Source organism: Bufo gargarizans, chromosome 5, assembly GCF_014858855.1.
Source record: "Bufo gargarizans isolate SCDJY-AF-19 chromosome 5, ASM1485885v1, whole genome shotgun sequence".
Classification (NCBI taxonomy): Eukaryota; Metazoa; Chordata; class Amphibia; order Anura; family Bufonidae; genus Bufo; species Bufo gargarizans.
The window spans coordinates 319,605,853-319,625,877 of NC_058084.1; the positions used below are offsets into that span (position 1 = coordinate 319,605,853).

At 41.9% G+C, this 20,025-nt stretch overlaps 1 protein-coding gene across 1 annotated transcript in view; it reads left to right on the forward strand.

Moving 5' to 3' along the window:
- Nucleotides 1-20,025, forward strand: part of LOC122939434 (collagen alpha-1(XXI) chain-like) — a 99,704-nt gene that overhangs the window by 11,108 nt on the left and 68,571 nt on the right. The window contains exons 4-9 of the mRNA XM_044295501.1: nt 3,432-3,597; nt 5,158-5,371; nt 7,600-7,773; nt 10,472-10,549; nt 10,722-10,733; nt 11,210-11,290. Coding sequence (XP_044151436.1) covers nt 3,432-3,597; nt 5,158-5,371; nt 7,600-7,773; nt 10,472-10,549; nt 10,722-10,733; nt 11,210-11,290 — 725 coding nt within the window. The remainder of the gene's footprint in view (nt 1-3,431; nt 3,598-5,157; nt 5,372-7,599; nt 7,774-10,471; nt 10,550-10,721; nt 10,734-11,209; nt 11,291-20,025) is intronic.

Here is a 20,025-nt window from a genome sequence, read left to right on the forward strand (position 1 = left end):
CTGTATGAGGAGACGGTGTGCGCAGTGCTCACGTGCTGTCTCCCTTCCCCCTTCCTGTTCACCGCTGTTGTCTATTGCCTTTGCCGTAGATAGCAGTGGTGGACAGGAAGAGAGGAGGAAGATGGCACGTCGGCACTGCGTGCGCAGTCTCCTCGTACAGCTGATAAACAGGGGTGCAGGGTGCCTGACCTCCGCCTGGACAACCCCTTTAATATCTGTAATAATTCGACTACCCAATATACTTTCTAAATTACACAAAGGAGTGCACCACCAATGAGGCGAAGTGAGGCGATTGCCTCAGGCAGCACCAGGTAGGGGCAAGAGGGGGCAGCAGATGGGGGGAGTTATCTGTTTCTGCAGGATAGCATTGGGAAGCCCAGTGGGCACAGTATTTGGCGCTGTATTACCTTGTATGTTCTGTAGCGCTGTATCTAATGTTTTCCAAGCATGTCTTTAACAGTAAGTCTGGAGGGAAGGGGTTAGGTTAAGAAATTGGCATTGGGGGTTGGGGCACCGTTTCAGTTTTCTCCTCAGGCAGCAAAAAAGCTAGGTGCACCCCCTGATTACACCTCATAACACGTGGCATAGTCAGTGGCAAATTAGCCCCTATAGCAAATATGTATTACTTTTTATTTATATAGAGCCAACATATTCCACATAATTGTACTGACATTATCACAAATATATCACATACTAAAGTGTGAAAGGTGCGGATCCCACTTCTAGAACCTACAATTATCTCAATAACACGCTCTCCCCTATGATGTCATCACTGTGACACATTATGGGCATTGTTAGGGTCTTAATATCAGGGACACAAGCCTCTATGTATATTTCCACCACCCACACAAATAAATTATGTATGTACATATAGTAATATCAAATTATACCATGACAAAATGTTACCATACAATGATTAAATGGGTTTCTGAGTCTTTACTACTGATGACCTATACTCTGGATAGTTATCAGTATCTGATCGGTGGGGTCCGAAACCCGGGACCCCCGCAGATCAGCTGTTTGAGAAGACACTGGCGCTCACAGCAATCATCCAATCGTGATCGATGAACATGACATGGCTTAGGCCAAGTGGAGAGGTGGTCACGGCACTACTGGTGCTTTCTCAAACAGCTGATCAACAGAGTCCTGTGTGTCAGCGTGCCACTATCAGTATATAAGTCTCGGACATCCCCTTTAACTATTACCTCCATACTGTTACTAAACAAAACTCACTATACAAAGACCAATATTACCAATGATACCACTATACAAGGCACAAATAATACCGCCACACCATGACCACTGGCTTACAGTTGACTTCTCTGATTGGAGTCGGTCACTTTTCCAGTCATTTCCATTTGGCCCAGACTGCCATGGCAAACTTGTCCAGGCATGACTTGTCTCTGCAGAGCTTGCAACACAGACATCTTGACCACTAACTTTTCCAGCACCTTCCCCACCCATACCCACCCTCTACACAAGCATCCTTCCCTGCCGCTACCCCCATTTATGTGCATGTTACCGCTCCCTTTCCACTTATTATTGTACCTGCTGTGTTGCACAACTCCCCCAAATAATATACTTTAAATATAATGGTGTCATAGTTATCCACGACCCTCAAAACACGGCCCACAGACAGCATTCCTGAAATACTACAGCCAGATAAATAGCACCCCAAAATTAATAATGCCAAACAATGCCACAAACTATAAAAACAACAGTAATAATGCTTGCATTCCCCCTACAGAGTAAAATGCTCTAGAAAATAATAAATAAATAAATAAATAAATAGAAAAGGACATTTTTTATGATGTGGGGGCAGAAAGGCAGTTGTTATTACTGTTTTGAGGCAAAAAAAAAGACTATTATTATTAATAATGTTAATACTCGCTTTTCCCCCAGAACAGTAACAGCCATCTTTGTGCCCCAATTAAGGATGAGCAAATCGACTTCGGATGAAACATCCGAAATCGATGCGCATAAAACTTTGGGAGTCTTTGCCTTCATGCCCTAGGATACTTATTTTACACACTTATATAACACGTATTCTGCAGCACTTTACAGACGTTATCATCACTTGCTGTCTCCATTGGGGCCCCCAGAGCGCACTTGCGACTTTTGAAACATATTGTGACCTTTGAAGCATATTTGTAACTTTTCCACTGGTAAATTGCGACTTTTGTCTCAGACTCGGGACGTTTCTGTTAAATGTCACTTTACTGACAAAACCCTGTGGTTTGGCTCATTTACCGTATATCATCCTGTTTTAATACTTACTTGTTCCCACAACGAGTTGGTTTTTCTTTTCATAAATGCAACTTTTTGAGAAAAAGTCGCATCTTTATACCATAAATGCAACTTTTTACGCATAACACCACGACATAAGCTGGCTTAATTGTCTGCAACAATTTCAGCCATTTCTGCTAATAAGAAGATGATAAATGAGGCTTAATATGCGCCAATTTGAGAGCCCCCGCCCACTTTGAAATTTTCTAGCTTATTTCTGGCATGATGCATTCTTTATGGGGAAAATTGTGGAGAAAACAGTTGATATATTTAGTGCAAATTAAAACGCCATTTTTTTGGGCGCATTTTACACCATAATTCTGGTGCAACATGCTTAATAAATGTCCCCCATTATCTTGCAGACTCTCTGCATACTCCTTTACCATTTATAGAATACAGTTAGGTGTGTGTAAATGGTAGGGTAATTTCCTGCGGTTCCCTTAATATGATGGTTAAAGTGTTCTATTGATTGGTGAAGGACCAAATGCTGAATTCGTTGCCGATTGGTAAAATGAGAAGAAAGAAGAGCTCACACGGTGCTGGCTCTCCTCATTGTAGGGTACAGACTGGAGACGGACTCATAGACTTTCTAATAAGTCCATCTTCAGCATTGAGCAGACCCAGCGCTCTGTGTTTCTCCTTGTTTTAGCGATCAGCAATGGTCTCAACATTCATGTCAAAACCCATGTGACGGGGAGATGCAGCGGCAGCCGTGTCGGCATCAGAAGCAACATGGGTGTCTGGGAGTGAGGTAAGTATAACCTGTGTGAGGGGCCCTGGCATTTTGGGGGGCATTATAGGGGTTGATAACCCCTTTAAATCTACACCTAGACTCTATACTATAAGATCATATTCTGTGTTATAACATGGTGCACAATATAAATGGCCCAAATATAACTAAAAAATGCCTCAAAAATTTAGAACATGGAAAGCGATGATAATATCAGTAACTAATAAAGCTTGAAATTACAGATATTGATTGATGATTTAGCGTTAATTGTAAACTAATAATAGTATAGTTCAAAGCTTTGATATCACTTAACCAATAGTATAATGCTGTTTAATAGTATTATTGTAATGGAACAAGAGTATTATGTTGATCCAGGAATTACTTATAGCACTTTTAAAAAGTATGTTTCCCACAGAATCCGTGTGTCCTACTCGAATACCTGTAGCATCACGGGATGAAAAGGGTTTTGAGCTGCTTGTGGGCATGAAAATTCCTAAAAAAGGTCAAAAGATAGTAGGATCACTGACTTCAGAAAAAGCCTATCTTCTTACTCCTGATGTTGATGTGACTGAAAATACAAGGTAAAAAATCATACTACAAATGTTTCAATATGTATCAAGAAAAATATTATAAACTATATCAGTTATCACATTATATATATTAACTAAAAAATAGATAAATGCTCTAAGAATTCCTTTAAATTCTGTACAGATCAAGCATCTATATAAATACAGTTTTTCCATTTTTCCGATGATATACATTGGACGAGTTGCAAGAAATATACGGACCTAAATTGTATGGCATAATAGGTAAAAAATAGCTGTTCATATTATGAGTTTGGGCAATGCTTTGTAGGCGGCCAACTATCACTTCCCTAATTCTATTCACCCACATGTTAAGTGGAAAATTGTTCTTCCAGATAATGTGAAATATTTAGAAACATTTAGACTAGGAGATACCATATTTTTCGCTTTATAATAGTGTGTGTGTGTGTGTGTGTGTGTGTGTGTATGTGTGTGTGTGTGTATGTGTGTGTGTGTGTGTGGGGGGGAATGGCAGTGTGTCTTATAAAGCGAATGGTGCAATTTTTACATGGTTGTTACATCGCCGGCCGCTATGCTGCACAGTGTGGCCTGCGATGTATCAGTTACAGTAAACCTCTATCACGCGGGTGGGAGGAGTGGCTGGAGGCCAGCAACTGCTGTAGCACTCGCGGCTGGGCCCGATGCAGTCACTGTACTCCATTACACCAGGCCCTGCTCACAGCAGTCTTTACATCTAAAGTCTATTTATTTAATGCTCAACCAGTGGCTCTGCTTTGTTAAACTACCGTAATCGTCTGTAGCAGTACTCACTATCAAAGCAGCGGTCAGCGGGAGCGTAACGTCACTCACTCGGTCACGCTCCTGCTCCGCCAGCTTCATTAATGAAGTGGGAGGAGCATGACCGAGTGAGTGACGTTACACTGCCGGCCTGACTGCTGCTTTGATAGTGAGTACTGCTACAGACGATTACGGTAGTTTAACAAAGCAGAGCCACTGATTGAGCATTAAATAAATAGACTTTACATGTAAAGACTGCTGTGAGAGGGGTCTGGTGTAATGGAGTCACTATTCACACAGAGACATGAGGGGACACATTAATAACGCAATACTGTGACACATAGGACCATGAGGGGACCAGCATAAGATGCCATATGTGTGTCATCCATACATCCCCATAACAATGCATCATCCACAGATCCCCCATAACAGTGTGTCATTCACAGATCCCCATAACAGTGTCATCCACAGATCCCCCATAACAATGCATCAGCCACAGATCCCCCATAAGAGTGTCACCCACAGATCCCCATAATAGTGTCATCCATAGACCACCATCATTTTGTGGATAGAAGAAATAGCTCTACACTCAGGATAGTTTTAATCTGAGGAGCCCCCTGTATGACACTGAATTGAATTGTTTAAATTCTAAATTTTCAGCCCAAATTAACATCCAGCTTGCAACCATGAAATAAGTAGACGGTTAATTATATAAGTAAAGGTGTTGACATTTAATTGCCACAATACTTAGATGTATACTCAAATATTTTATTTCTAGGAGTGTTATTTAGTCTTTATATACCATTATTTGTCTTACAGAGACATATTTCCAGAAGGCCTTCCTCCCTCCTATGTATTTGTGGCAACCATACGTTTAAAAGCTCCGGAAACACAAGTTATTGACCTGTGGAGAATTTTGTCCAAAGCTGGAGAGGTCCAGGCAGCTGTGACTCTGGATGGCACAGACAGTTCAGTGATCCTTACTGTCACAGGGATGAATGAAAATTATCAAGTGATAAAGATAAAATTAAAGGTAAAAGGCAATTACTGACCTCAAATCAGGAACAAGCCTTGTCATGGGAAACCTTTTTACATCATTGCATATATATATAATTATATAGCTTTTGAGGGCATTGATGACGATAGTAATTTTATTCACATGTCTTTGTGACAACGGTGGGTATTTTAATACTAACTATAAAGATTACGTAGGTGTAGGCGGTGATAATTTGATCAATATGTGTTTGTGACAAGGATGGGCCATTATAAACTGACTGACTAATGCTGACTAAAAATGTATATGTAGCTTCAAGGGGTTCTCCAGGAATTCATAAAATAAAAATACTTCAATATTACTTTATTATAAAAGTCTTCCCAAATACCTTTCACTAGTTATAATGGCTCGTTTTGTCTGGGGAGCAATCATTAGGGGAAATAAAATGGCCATCGTCCTATTAGTACACACAGAACCTGTCCTAATCACACAGGAGGACAAGTCTCTTTAAAACACTGCTAAGATGTAGAAAGGGAGTTCATGAGGAGACATAAAGCACAGAGAGGAGGTAAGGCTATGGCTAATGAGCAGCAGCACTTGTATGCAGTCTCCATTACCACAGTCTGTCCTGTCTGTCCTCTGTGTACTTCATGTCTCCTCATGAACTCCAATCCAACAGAGATTTAGCTAAAGATCTTATCAGCTGTAGTGTTGAGCGCAAATATTTGAATTGCGAATTTTAATCGCGAATATCGGCACTTCGAGAATTCGCAAAGATTTTGAATATAGTGCTATATATTCGTATTCACGAATATTGTAGATTTTTTTTCATCAATAACCTCCCTTCTTGCTTGTGGGCCAATGAGAAGGCTGCAATGTCTTTGTCTGAGCTTAGCAACATCCCTAGCAACCAATAGGAAAGTTGCCTGCCCCTTACTATATAAGAACCTCCCCAGCAGCCATTTTCTGTAGTTTTATGGAGTTCTGAGAGAGAGAGCAGTGTCGTTGCTGTGCTCTGTGCTTTACTGTGTCATTACATTAGATAGTTAGTTAGTTAGTTAGTTAGTTAGTTAGCTTATACAGTATATATAATACAGATAGTTAGGGGGAGATAGTGTAGGTTATATAGTGATATAGTGTAGCTGATATTCCAGTGCAGGGTGTTAGGTAGTGTGATAGGAATTACTGTTTCTCTGCTGTCCATACATACATGCTACAGACATGGTGCTGTGATGTCACAAGTTCACAACAATACTTAGTGCACCAATCAGTAATCAGTATTTCGCCAAAATATGCGCATCATTAATTGCTGATTTGCGCAATCGTGAATATATTGGAGCACTCTATCTGCATATAAAGCTATTGTTATGTTCTGCCATGCCAACCATTTTCTCCAGTCTCAGGAAACTTCTAGCAGCGTGAAAAATGTAGCAACAGTGACCCACACCTGTATTGTGCGTGCAATACGCGCATATTACATTGCCGACCTTTGCAATCAAGAAAATAATTGCGAATTCTCGGATTTGCGAATATATGGGGAATATTTGCCCAAATATTTGTGAAATATTGCGAATTCGAATATTGCCCCTGCCACTCATCACTAATCAGCTGTATTCAGGATCACTGCTGACAAGTAGGAGAGGAGCATGAGGCAGCTCTTTAGCTCAGTGTTGTGAAGTAACTCATCCTGCTGTGTGATTAGGACAGGTTTTGTGTGTACTAATAGGACGGCAGCCATTTTATTATTGACTGAAAACCTATTAGGAAAATAATAAATGCCCACAAAATGCTCTTAAGTTTTTTTGTCAGCATAAGTCACAAAGACTAATGGATCACATTACCATTGCCATTAATGTCCATAACTGGCTTGAATATTCGTAGCTATATAAATATCAATGGCTCAGCTTCTCTGATGGATTCCTCTGTACAGGGGACAGACCAGCCTGCAGTATGTGTGAAAACAACCTGCTTTAGAACACAACTGGATCAAACTTATTTTTCATAAAAAAAACTATTATGAAAATTACTTTTAACCTATAATAGGTGCACTGCAATAATAATTTTGAAAAAACAAAATGACTGCAAATGTATTTATAACCTTAACAATTTAAGTAAAATCAAAATTTCATGTATCAATGGTGCAGTAGACACAAAACAGTAGAAATGGTTTATGCAAGACTAATTGCAAAGATGAAATGGAGGAAAATCAGTTACAAAGGTGTCAATAGCCTCTCAATTCATTTCATTTACATTATGTTCTTCTTTAGGAACTATTTGATGAGCGGTGGCATCAGCTGAAGATACTAGTGAGAAGTAACAGTGCAGTCTTATTTCTAGATGATTCAATCATTGAAAACAGAGTCCTAGAGGAAATTGGACCAATTTTTATTAATGGCAAAACTCAGGTTGTAAAGAAAGCGAAGACAGATGAATCAGTCACTGTAAGTATGGCTTTATATGTGGACAGTATATTACTTTGCTTATTATAGTATATGACTGTTTTACTAATTATAGAGATTATAATTATGTACAATTGGTCAACATGCACTGATTTATTAGATAGGGGCATATACCAAAACCATAGGGCCCCATAGCAAAATGTGCACCCACTGTTAATACATGACTACCTGAAGGACTTTGAAAGTGACTGGTTGATTATCTCTGGAAAAGAAAGGTCTAGAGAAAGATCTGTTTCAAGATTCAACACAAAAGTATTTCCAGGTTGGACAAATTTAAAGGGGTTGTATGAGTTATGTAAAAACAAAACAATAAAGCCCTGTACATCTGATGGTCAGCAATATATACATAAGATAAGCAAGTTTGAGGCAAAAAAATTATATTTACTCATTTCACTAGTTCTGTTCTGGCCCTTTGTTGACATGCAGTTGCAGAGCTGTGGAGGCATGTAACAACAATTTCTGAGGTTTTCCCTCATAAATATTTGTGGGTGTAAACAAGGTCTGCCTTTCCCCTCCGCCTGCTCTGCAAAGGGAGTGCATATGCTGCCCTGTCTGCAGTCTGACTGCTGAGATACTGATGTTGTATGTGTGGGATTACAAGTCCCAGCTGTACAGTACAATGCTGATACACACAGGATCTTCCCCTACCTGTTCTTGTGTAGAAGAGTACAGAGGAGAGAACTCCTCCAGTCTTTGTCAGCGCTATGTCTGCAGGGTGAGGAGGGAGAGAAGATCCTGTGCACAGCATTTGTCTCTTCAGTGCCTCAAGAAGAGGAAACCCTGCAGCTACTGAGTACCTGAGGCAAAGCATCCAACCCTGGGTCTAAGCTGCTGATAGTAGAAGGGGTTAAACTTTGCTGAAGAATTCGGTGGGAAGGTAGACACGAGGCAGATGGCTTAACCAGCAGTTCGGCAGTCCAGGGGGCATAGCTTATCACTCCAACCAGCACAGAGGCAGACCTGCTCCTCCTGCTCCCTCAGGCTTGTGCACAGAACACATCAGAGCAGGGAAGAAGCGGACATCACAGGTCATGTGACCTCAGCTAACTAGGAGAACGGGGCCACTGTAGATTAAGTGAATTGAAAACCCCTTACATTTGCTCAGTTAGAAACATGCAAAGAACAAAAACATAACTTGGACAATGCCTTTATTGACAAGCACTGAGCTCAGTAAAACATTTCAATTATTTTAACCTAAATGTAAAGACATTTGGGGATATATGTATGCTTGTGTGCTTCTTCCTATATCTGTTATCCAAATCATGGATTATGTCCCTCTACAGACGATTTCCCACTGTGCCAGCAGATTAACACAACCGCACATCTCGCGAGACCACAATAATCTCGTGCATGTGCCGTTGCTGAGAGTATCAGCGCATGCGTAGATGATATGCCTACTAAAAAAGAATCAGCGATTGTGCCCGCACCTCTAAAGTTCATTTAGCGATGCATGCAAATTCATTGACGTGGATTTGTAGGCATATCATATGTGCATACGCTGATACATGGAGTCACGGTACATCCGCGGGATGTTCAAGGCCGTGCAAGATGTCCAGCTATGTTAATCTGCCAGCAGAGGGGGTGTCTAGAGCTGTGGGGACCTCCTTCACAAGCATAAATTAGTGGAGATGAACAAATGGATTTGTGCTAAAGGCCCCTTTACTGATAATTACTGGATACACACCATTCATTCTCAATAAATGCCTGATCGTCAGCAGAAATGAAAGCGGCATTTACATGCAGCAATCATCACCTCTGTATGGGGATGAAGATTTGCTACTACAATTACTCAGCTCCATTTAGATCCACTATTTCTGAGCAGCAGATCCCTATTTACAAGGGACAATCTGCTGCTGATACAATGATTTTGGGGGCTACATCAGTGACGCCTTCATTTGATGAACGAGCCTTTCCTTGTTTATCGGGTGATTGGTCACACCTTTACGCAGGGTATTTATTGGGAACAAGCTTAATTTGTATGATTGTTTTTCCCAATAATTGGCCTGTGTAAGGGGGCATTAAAGGGGTTATCCAAGAGTATAAAATTCCCCCCACATGCCCGGGCCCCCCACAATGATTATACTTACCCCGCTCCCCGCGCCACGCCTGGTCCCTGCACCACCGCTTATGCTTCTTCCCGTGCACGTATGAAAACATCCGGTGTCGGGGGGAGCAGTCAATAGCAGGCGGGGATGGGGTCGAGCCTCCCTAGCGTCACCCACGGTGCTATGGAGGCTTGTCCCTGTCCCCGCCTGCCATTGGCTGCTCCCCCTGACATCGGATGTTTTCACCCGCGCACAGGAAGAAGCAGCAGCGGCGGTGAGGGCACCAGCAGCACCACTGGGAGCGGGGTATTTATATTTACTGTGGGGGGCCCAGGCATGTGGGGGGAATTTTATACTCTCGGAATAACCCCTTTAAGGCTCTGTTCACATTAGCATTATGGCTTCTATTGTAAAGATAGCTAAGCCAGATCAGTATTCAAATGGGTTCTAAAGATGCAAGATGGACCACTGACATATAATGAGGTCCTTTTAAGTTTGACCCAGTATTTGAAAGTAAAAAAGACAAAAAATCCTAATGTATGTAAGAGTGATTGATCAAAAAAATATGGAAGTCAGAAAATAACCCAGAAGGAACTAAAGGAAACCTATTCATCAAAAATCTGCTCTATGTTTAGATGGAGATTCAGAAATTGCGGTTGTACTGTGATCCACAGCAAAGTGAAAGAGAGACGGCCTGCGAAATTTACTCTGTGGTAAGAGTTTGCTAATGTCAATAAAAATAAAAAAAACTACAGTAAATATGTTTCTCGGAGATTTGGGACTTTGTTAAGACGATATTTAGATATCATTCTAATGTGGATTCATCTTGGCCCTCAGAAATATGTAGATTAATAATAACTTTCTTTATTTTCTCTTTATTACCAGGATGATCCTAGGGTAAGTACATGAACATTTTGTGAATATATCATATACAGTTTAGATAAATACATGAATCTAGAAACACTGGCATAATGTTTTAGTTTTTTTTTTTTTTACTTGAAATTAAATCTATTTTATACACCCATACATACTTAAAGAAGTTTTCTGAGACTTTATAGTAATGGTCTATCCTTAATATGGGCCGTCAATAATATATTGGTGGGGAGGTTACACTCAACACCACTCAAATAAATAGGACTAGATTGCAGTACCAGGCACAGGCGCTACAAAATGTACAGTGACAATGAAGGGGACACAGCACTTGCTTTATTGCTGTGCTTCCTTCAATCTGCTGATAATGTGGGTGGCAAAAGTCAGACTCCCACTGATATGGTATTTGGTCTATTCTAAGGATAAACCATCAGTCTTCTAGTCTTGAAAACCTGTTTAACTATATAAATACATATTAATGACTTCGCTTTCACTCTCCATAGTGTCCACTTGACAGGGTGCCCACATCTGCTTGTCAGTGTCCAGAAGGTCAGCCTGGGACTCCAGGAATACCAGGATCAGAGGTAAATCTTTTCTCTCATTGTTGATGGATGTGTTGCTGCAAACTCTATGACATCTGAAAGTAATAGTAAGCTGCTTAATACTGATGGGGTTTTCAGGGTTATCCTTAAGGAAGTCATCAATGCCACATTGTGATGGTCAAACATCTGGACCCCACTGATCAGCTGTTTGCAGCAGCCTCTGGTGCCAGAACTAACACAGAATGAGCTGGAAGTTAATATCTCTGTGTAGTGGTCTTTTATGGTTACTGTAGCTATTTGCTACATTCTCTGTGATAGTTTTGGCACCTGCAGCAAACAGACGATTGGTGGCGGTGCCAGGTGTCTAACCACCACCGATCTGATATTGATTACCTATTTTTTTTATCGTGTTTATAGGGGATTCCCCATCACAAACAATGAGGGAATCACGCCAGGTCTAAAAAAGTGAGCGTGAGGTGTAGAAAATGGTCTACGTGTAAGACAGCAAGGAATCTATCTTACATTTAGAAGCGGCGATCGATCCGCTGAAGTTATGTCGATAGCGCAGGGGCTTATTGTACCCAATAGTTTCTAAATTTCCCATTTGTAGAAAGACACTGAGACTATCCAACTATATACTGTAAGGGTCCATTCACACGTCCGTTGTTTCTTTCCTGATCTGTTCCGTTTTTTGCGGAACAGATCTGGACCCATTCATTTTCAATGGGTCCTGAAAAAAATCGGACAGCACAATGTCAGATTTTTTTCAGGACCCATTGAAAATGAATGGGTACAGATCTGGTCCAGATCTGTTCCGCAAAAAACGGAACAGATCAGGAAAGAAACAACGGACATGTGAATGGACCCTAAATGGCAGGACCATGCTTGTGTACTTTAGTTATCTTAGTAGACTTTGTTGGCTAAGCAATGTGTGGATCAGCTCACCTAGTCCTCCTTTGGCCAGTTTCACACTAGTGCACTCAATCGGAACAATGCGCTTCATGTGCCGGCCGCATTTACCTGACCAAAATCTGTTTCTCTTACCAAAGTCACAGCATCATAATGATCTATGCTGCTGTGTATCCCTGTCGGACCGTGGGTCCAGTGTACTGTACTGACATAATGCTGTGAGTACTGTACAGAAAAGCCACATTCAGGCAGGAATTCACAGGATTGTAGATCTTTATTATACAGTGAGTTCAGTCAGGGCAGCACTGTTTGGTCTGGGGAAATGGGTCCATCACATGCGCGTTTCCCTGACCCAATACAAATGGGTCTTACTGTGACAAAACTTTTATTTATTACTTATTATTATTTTAAATCTTCTTTCTGCACAAACAGGGTTGTCTCCCACATACAAAGCCAAGTGCAAAAGTGGCAGGCATCCAGCAACTTCATTTGGAACACATACAACATTTAAAATCCAAACTGCCTACATGTTTCAAGCGTGCAACACACATTTAGTCATGGCATGTCATGACCAATAGCGTGTTGCACGCTTGAGAAATGTAGGAAACTTGCTGGATGCCTTCCACTCTTGCAGCAGAATTTTTTTGCAACTGTGGATATGATAAATACAACCATAAGAAAAACAACTTTGATGTCCCAGTCTCTGGTGTCCATAGTTTTTTCCCCCTCTACTTAAATGTCTGTTTGTTTTGTGCCCCATTTAATTTCATTTAAAAGTTCAGCACACTTGAATAACTGGTCCCTGGGTTATTTGGCACCTAATTCCCTAATGCTCCGTGGATTAGGAGGGATTCACATGTGCCAACCTAGGTGGAGTTGCATTATGAATGCCTGCTCCTCCTTAATACCTCTTGTTTTATTATATTATTATATTATATTTACTGTTGTTATAAAAAACAACAGTAAATATAAAAGCTACAATTTCTGGGGAAATTGTGTGAAGTGTTCTTGCCTCCACCAGTAGTCTACAACTGGAGTGGGGGGAGTAACTGGGTGGAGTGGCACTTCACTGGCGGTTGCCATCTTCAAACGGTTGTAGTTTAAAAATGATAAATCCTACAGCAAAGAGCTTTATATTGTGAGGATCACAAGACCCAGACCTACATTTGATGCATAGTATGTCTCTGAAATATTAAAAATTAAGGCACAGTCGCAGTTTAGAAATTACCCTTCAAATTTAAGGTGGCTAGAGTGGAGTTTCAATGAATGTCAATGGGCAGCGTGAGTTGCAAACAAATGGTCATATTGTGAAAACTATCAGGACTAGTGGCAGCAGAGATAGCTGAACGTTTTGAGTAGGTGGGCTTGAAAATGAGGGAGTGGTTGCAGTTTAGAAATCATTTCCTGATTTTTCAGCTCACACTCTAGCTTTTGTCAGCTCTCACTCTAGTTTTAAACATTCCGCCATTCATTCCTATTGGACCAATTTTGCCACAAAAACGCTGAAATTTCGTAAACCATTCGGCGAAATGTTCCACAAAGTAATAGCACACCAATCGGGAACAATCAGCATCTTTTGGTATATTACTGTCTATGTAGTGTAGAAACTTTGGGAGGAGTTAGGGTGGTAAATTTGGATATAATAATAAGAATACAGTTGCAAGAAAAAGTATGTGAACCCTTTGGAATGATATGGCTTGCTGCACAAATTGGTCATAAAATATGATCTGATCTTCATCTAAGTCACAACAATAGACAATCACAGACTGCTTAAACTAATAAGACACAAAGAATTAAATGTTACCATGTTTTTATTGAACACACCATGTAAACATTCACAGTGCCGGTGGAAAAAGTATGTGAACCCTTGGATTTAATAACTGGTTAAACCTCCTTTGGCAGCAATAACTTCAACCAAACGTATCCTGTAGTTGCAGATCAGACGCGTACAACGGTCAGGAGTCATTGTTGACCATTCCTCTTCACAGAACTGTTTCAGTTCAGCAATATTCTTGGGATGTCTGGTGTGAATCGCTTTCTTGAGGTCATGCCACAGCATCTCAATCGGGTTAAGGTCAGGACTCTGACTGGGCCACTCCAGAAGGCGTATTTTCTTCTGTTTTAAGCCATTTTGTTGATTTACTAATATGCTTTGGGTCGTTGTCCTGTTGCAACACCCATATTCTGTTGAGCTTTAGCTGGTGGACAGATGGCCTTAAGTTCTCTTGCAAAATGTCTTGATAAACTTGGGAATTAATTTTTCCTTCGATGATAACAATCCGTCCAGGCCCTGACGCAGCAAAGCAGCCCCAAACCATGATGCCCCCACCACCATACTTCACAGTGGGGATGAGGTTTTGATGTTGGTGTGCTGTGCCTCTTTTACTCCACACATAGTGTTGTGTGTTTCTTCCAAAAAACTCAACTTTGGTTTCATCTGTCCACAGAATATTTTGCCAATACTTCTGTGGAACATCCAGGTGCTCTTGTTCAAACTGTAAACGTGCAGCAATGTTTTTTTAGGACAGCAGTGGCTTCCTCTGTGGTATCCTCCCATGAAATCCATTCTTGTTTAGTGTTTTACGTATTGTTGATTCGCTAACAGGGATGTTAGCATATGCCAGAGACTTTGTAAGTCTTTAGCTGACACTCTAGGATTCTTCTTCACCTCATTGAGCAGTCTGTGCTGTGCTCTTGCAGTCATCTTTACAGGACGGCCACTCCTAGGGAGAGTAGCAGCAGTGCTGAACTTTCTCCATTTATAGAAAATTTGTCTTACCGTGGATTGATGAACAGCAAGGCTTTTGGAGATGCTTTTATAACCCTTTCCAGCTTTATGCAAGTCAACAATTCTTAATAGTAGGTCTTCTGAGAGCTCTTTTGTGCGAGGCATCATTCACATCAGGCAATGCTTCTTATGAAAAGCAAACCCAGAACTGGTGTGTGTTTTTTATAGGGCAGGGCAGCTGTAACCAACACCTCCAATCTCATCTCATTGATTGGACTCCAGTTGGCTGACACCTCACTCCAATAAGCTCTTGGAGATGTCATTAGTCTAGGGGTTCACATACTTTTTACACCTGCACTGTGAATGTTTACATGGTGTGTTCAATAAAAACATGGTAACATTTAATTCTTTGTGTGTTATTAGTTTAAGCAGACTGTGATTGTCTATTGTTGTGACTTAGCTGAATATCAGATCACATTTTATGACCAATTTGTGCAGAAATCTATATCATTCCAAAGGGTTCACATACTTTTTCTTGCAACTGTATTTATGTGAGATGCCATGCAAGAACACTTAACAAGTGATACAATGGCTGTAAATACTAAAATTGTAAAATTAGAAACATTGCGATGTACAGAACTTTTAAGACTGACTTATAGGATAACTACTTTACCTCTTGTGGCATTAGAGGCTCACCTTTCTTTTCTTTTTGGAAAGAGCTAGTTTGCATACCTTTTTTTCCCCCAGATAATCCTTGCCTCCTGTCTGCTAGGCACTCTCCACAAGATAAAATAGTAGGTCATGGATCCTGACAAAGGCCTTTCACCCAGTTAAGCCAGTTCTCTCTGCTATGCACTGATGAGGGGCAATCATCACGATCTGCCTGCAGATGTGGAACTGGCTTAGTTAAAATACTAAGTTACGTCTCAAGGCCAGTTAAAAAGTTGAGCATTGACTTATAGGATAGATACATTACATCTACTTACATCTTTTTTTTCTTTTTGGAAAAAGGAGTAATTTGCATTTAAAAACGCAGAGAAACAGCCAAGTGTTGCATTATCTCCGTCAGTCCCATAGACAGTTGTATGGGACCCAGATTCTTAAGAAATAATAAAATGCATTATCTTAATCATGTGATCCTACAGGGTAACAAAGGACCTGTCGGTGAAAGTGGAGTCCCGGGACCTGAGGGAAAACCTGTGAGTTACTTTAATGTTTGTACAGTATTACTATAGCATACAACTTCTTTAAAAAAATGCTACCTATGAAGATATTATAGAATTTTGATTAACTATCCTTAGAATAGACCATCAAAATTAAAACAGTGGGGGCCTGAATCTCGGCACCCCTATTGATCAACAGTTTGAAGGGAAAGGATCACTTCTCTCAGCAGCCTCCTCATTGTTTACGGAGCTGATCAGTGTTCATGCTGAGAGTTGGACATTCATCAATCTAATATTTATGGCCAAACCACCATAACATAAATGCACATAATGGATAAGCTTGCATTAAGCCTACATGACATTGTGTGGGCAGAGGAACTGTGTCAGCAAAACAGTTGAGCTCCCACTATAATGGCCAGGATCTGACATATTTCCTGTCCTGTTCTTTTAACCCCAAAGATGCTGCAATTAATAGTGACCAAGGCACCTAGGCAGTTAGCCAGAGGGAAGAGTGCTCCCTTTGTCCCTATGGTCCCCTGAACCTGCAAATGTTATCACAGAGTGCCAAAAGAAAGCCATGGCAGCCAGGGCCTAACAAAAGCCCACAGGTCTGCCTTTACTAAATGCTTAAAAGTTTATTGAGTGAAAAAAGGAATAAAAAAAATATATTTAATGTTGAAAAAAGTTGAAAAAAACATGCATACATATGCAGCGGAACTGCTTTTTATTCCCACTTCCACCATTCCAACATTAATAAAAGTCAGTCATTAATTTATATGTATCCCAAATGATGTCAAAATAAAATATTGCCCTGCAAAAAAACAAGCCCTCATACAGCTACATTAACAGAAAAATACGGTATATAAAGTTATGGCTCTTGAAAGGTCGCACAAAAAAAAACATTTTTTTTTTTTTGCATGATGCGCTATTATTGTAGAAAAGTACTAAGAAATAACAGTAAAAAAAAGAAATGTGGATCTGTAGACTAGACTACCTCAGGACATGGTCACAGCTGGAACAGTGGATAGTTTTAAAAATGGTTTAGACAAATTCTTAAAGGGGTTGTCCGGGTTCAGAGCTGAACCCGGACATACCCATAATTTCACCCAGGCAGCCCCCCTGATGTCACCATCGGAGCATTTCATGCTCCGATGCTCTTCCTTGTCCTGTGCTGGATCGCGCAGGGCAAGGGCTCTTTTATTTACAATAACACACTGCCGGGTGGAGGCTTCTGCCCAGTAATGTGTTCGGTGATGTCACTGACTCTGATGGACGGGCTTTAGCGCTGCCCTAGCTGTTTTACAGGCCGGTGATGTCACCGGTCTCACTAATGGGCGGAAGCCTCCTCCTGGCAGCCCAATGGAGAGACCGGTTCATCACTGGAACGCCAGAAAATACCATTGCCCTCCGCGATTAGTGCAGGACAAAGGAGAGCATCGGAGCATGAACTGCTCCAATGCTCAAGTCAGGTTGCTCTGAACCCGAACAACCCCTTTAAAAGTAAATGACATTAATGCTTATGAAAATGTGTAGAAATCTGAGTCTCATTTCCTTCTGGGATTCACGTCCCCACCCAGTGGCGTACCGCCCATAGAGGCAGACCACGCCACTGCTATGGGGCCCGCGGCACTGGGGGGCCCGTAGCGCAGAGAAGGCCCCGCCCACACTATTTGGCCCCGCCCACTCATGAACTGCAGCCGGCTATGCGGCTGCTTTTCTCCAGCCCCAATTCATCTTCCGCAATCGCCGCCAAGTCCCCCCCCCCCCGTTTGACCTGATCCTGACCTGACCTCCTCCTGACCTGATCCTGACAGTCTGCTGACGCGGAATCGGGATCAAGCCAGCCTGTAGCGCTCGAGCCGCTGGCCAATCAGCACAAGGTAACTCTGTTGAGGCAGCTGCTGATTGGCCAGTGGCGCAAGGGGGCGGGAGAATCGGCTCGAACTTCGCCGTCGCCAGAGTGCCTGAGCTGAGGAGAAGATTCTGAAGCACCGGCTGTGTCCCTGGCTGGCTGGCCTGAAGTAAGTCACTCAGACTCAGAACAAGTACCGTTCGTTCGTGCCGCCGTGTCACTGCCGGCTGCACTCCCTGCAGCAGTGCCTGGCCCGGCCGACTCTGACTATGACTATATTATATATTATGCTGCCTGAGGCCCGTATTAGTTTACAAATCTCTGGGGGGCAGGGTGATATCTGTTACTTCTTTACAATGTGCCCCCGTTGCCTGTCACTGCAGAGAGCTCGGCCCATATGCTGCATGTAGTTTCAGCATATGGGCCGAGCTCCCTGCAGTGACAGGCAACGGGGGCACATTGTAAAGAAGTAACAGATACCTGCAGACCAAGAAATCCTTATATGATGTCCCGCCTTTCCTCCTACTCTTTCCTGTATGAGCCCCCCCCCCCTGAATCCTCTATGAGCCCCCCTAATGCCCCCATTACCCCAAAATGTCCAGGTTCGGGGAAGAGTAGGAGGAAAGAACACTGTCCTCTATGAGCCTCTCCCCCCCCCAGTCCTCTATGAGCCCCTCAACCCCTAATGCCCCCCAAAATGCCAGGGGGGAGAGGAGTAGAAGGAAAGCACACTGTCCTGAGCATTTTGGGGGGCATTAAGGGTTTGGGGGGCTCAAAGAGGACAGTCTGCTTTACTCCTACTCTGTCCTGTATGAGCCTCCCCCCTGAATTCTCTATGAGCCCCCCTTATGCCCCCATTACCCCAAAATGCCCAGGGGGAAGAGAAGTAGAAGGATAGCACACTGTCCTGAGCATTTTGGGGGGCATTAAGGGTTTGGGGGGCTCATAGTGGACAGTGTGCTCTCCTACTCCTTCCCCCCGGGCATTTTGGGGGGCATTAGGGATTCTTTAATGGGGGTGTGGCATGGGAGGAGCCAGGACAGGAGGTGGGACGGGCCAGGGGTGGATAGTGGGTGGGGTTAGGGGGCCCAATTCAGATGCTTGCTATGGGGCCCAGTGATTTCTATGTACGCCCCTGTCCCCACCTATCCCTTAGTTGAACTTGATGGACTTATGTCTTTTTTCAACCATATTAACTATGTAACTATGTAATAACTACACAGATTTCATATTGTTGTAATCATACCGACCCATAGAATAAAAGTAATGTTAATTATGCCCCAAAATGAATGGCACAATAATTAAAACATGATATCAATGATGGAATGCCAGTTTTTTTTCCCACTTCTTGCCATAAAGAGTTAATAAAAGTTAATGTTATATGTACCCCACAAGAGAGCTATTGAAAAAGGCACTTCATTCCACAACAAACAAGCCCTCATATGGCTAAGGCTACTTTCACACTGGTGTTTTGGTTTCTGTTTGTGAGATCCGTTCAGGGCTCTCACAAGCGGTCCAAAACGGATCAGTTTTGCCCTTAATGCATTCTGAATGGATAAGGATCCGCTCAGAATGCATCAGTTTGGCTCCGTTTCGCCTCCATTATGCTTTGGAAGCGGACACCAAAACGCTGCTTGCAGCATTTTGGTGTCTGTCTGATAAAACTGAGCCAAACACAATATGGCACAATTGAAAATGCATCTGTCCCCCATTGACTTTCAATGGTGTTCAAGACGGATCCGTTTTGGCTATGTTAAAGATAATACAAACTGAACCGTTTTGAAAGGATGCATGTGGTTGTATTATCTGAACGGATGCGTTTGTGCAGATCCATGATGGATCCGCACCAAAGGCGAGTGTTAAAGTAGCCTAAATCAATACAAACGTTAAAAAGTTATAGTTCTAAGAATGCAGTCGTGCAAAAAAATTCTCTCACCTGAATACTAAAATAGGCTTGGTAGTTAAGGTGTTAAAATCCTAGAAACCCCCTTAAAAGTATCTACTGCTGCAAAGCTATTCAATGTACGGTAGTTTAAAAGAGGAAGTGATGTACAATGTATTACTATATACCATATATATAATCATTATAATTTACAAAATACAGTTTGATTTTAAAGAAAAGGTA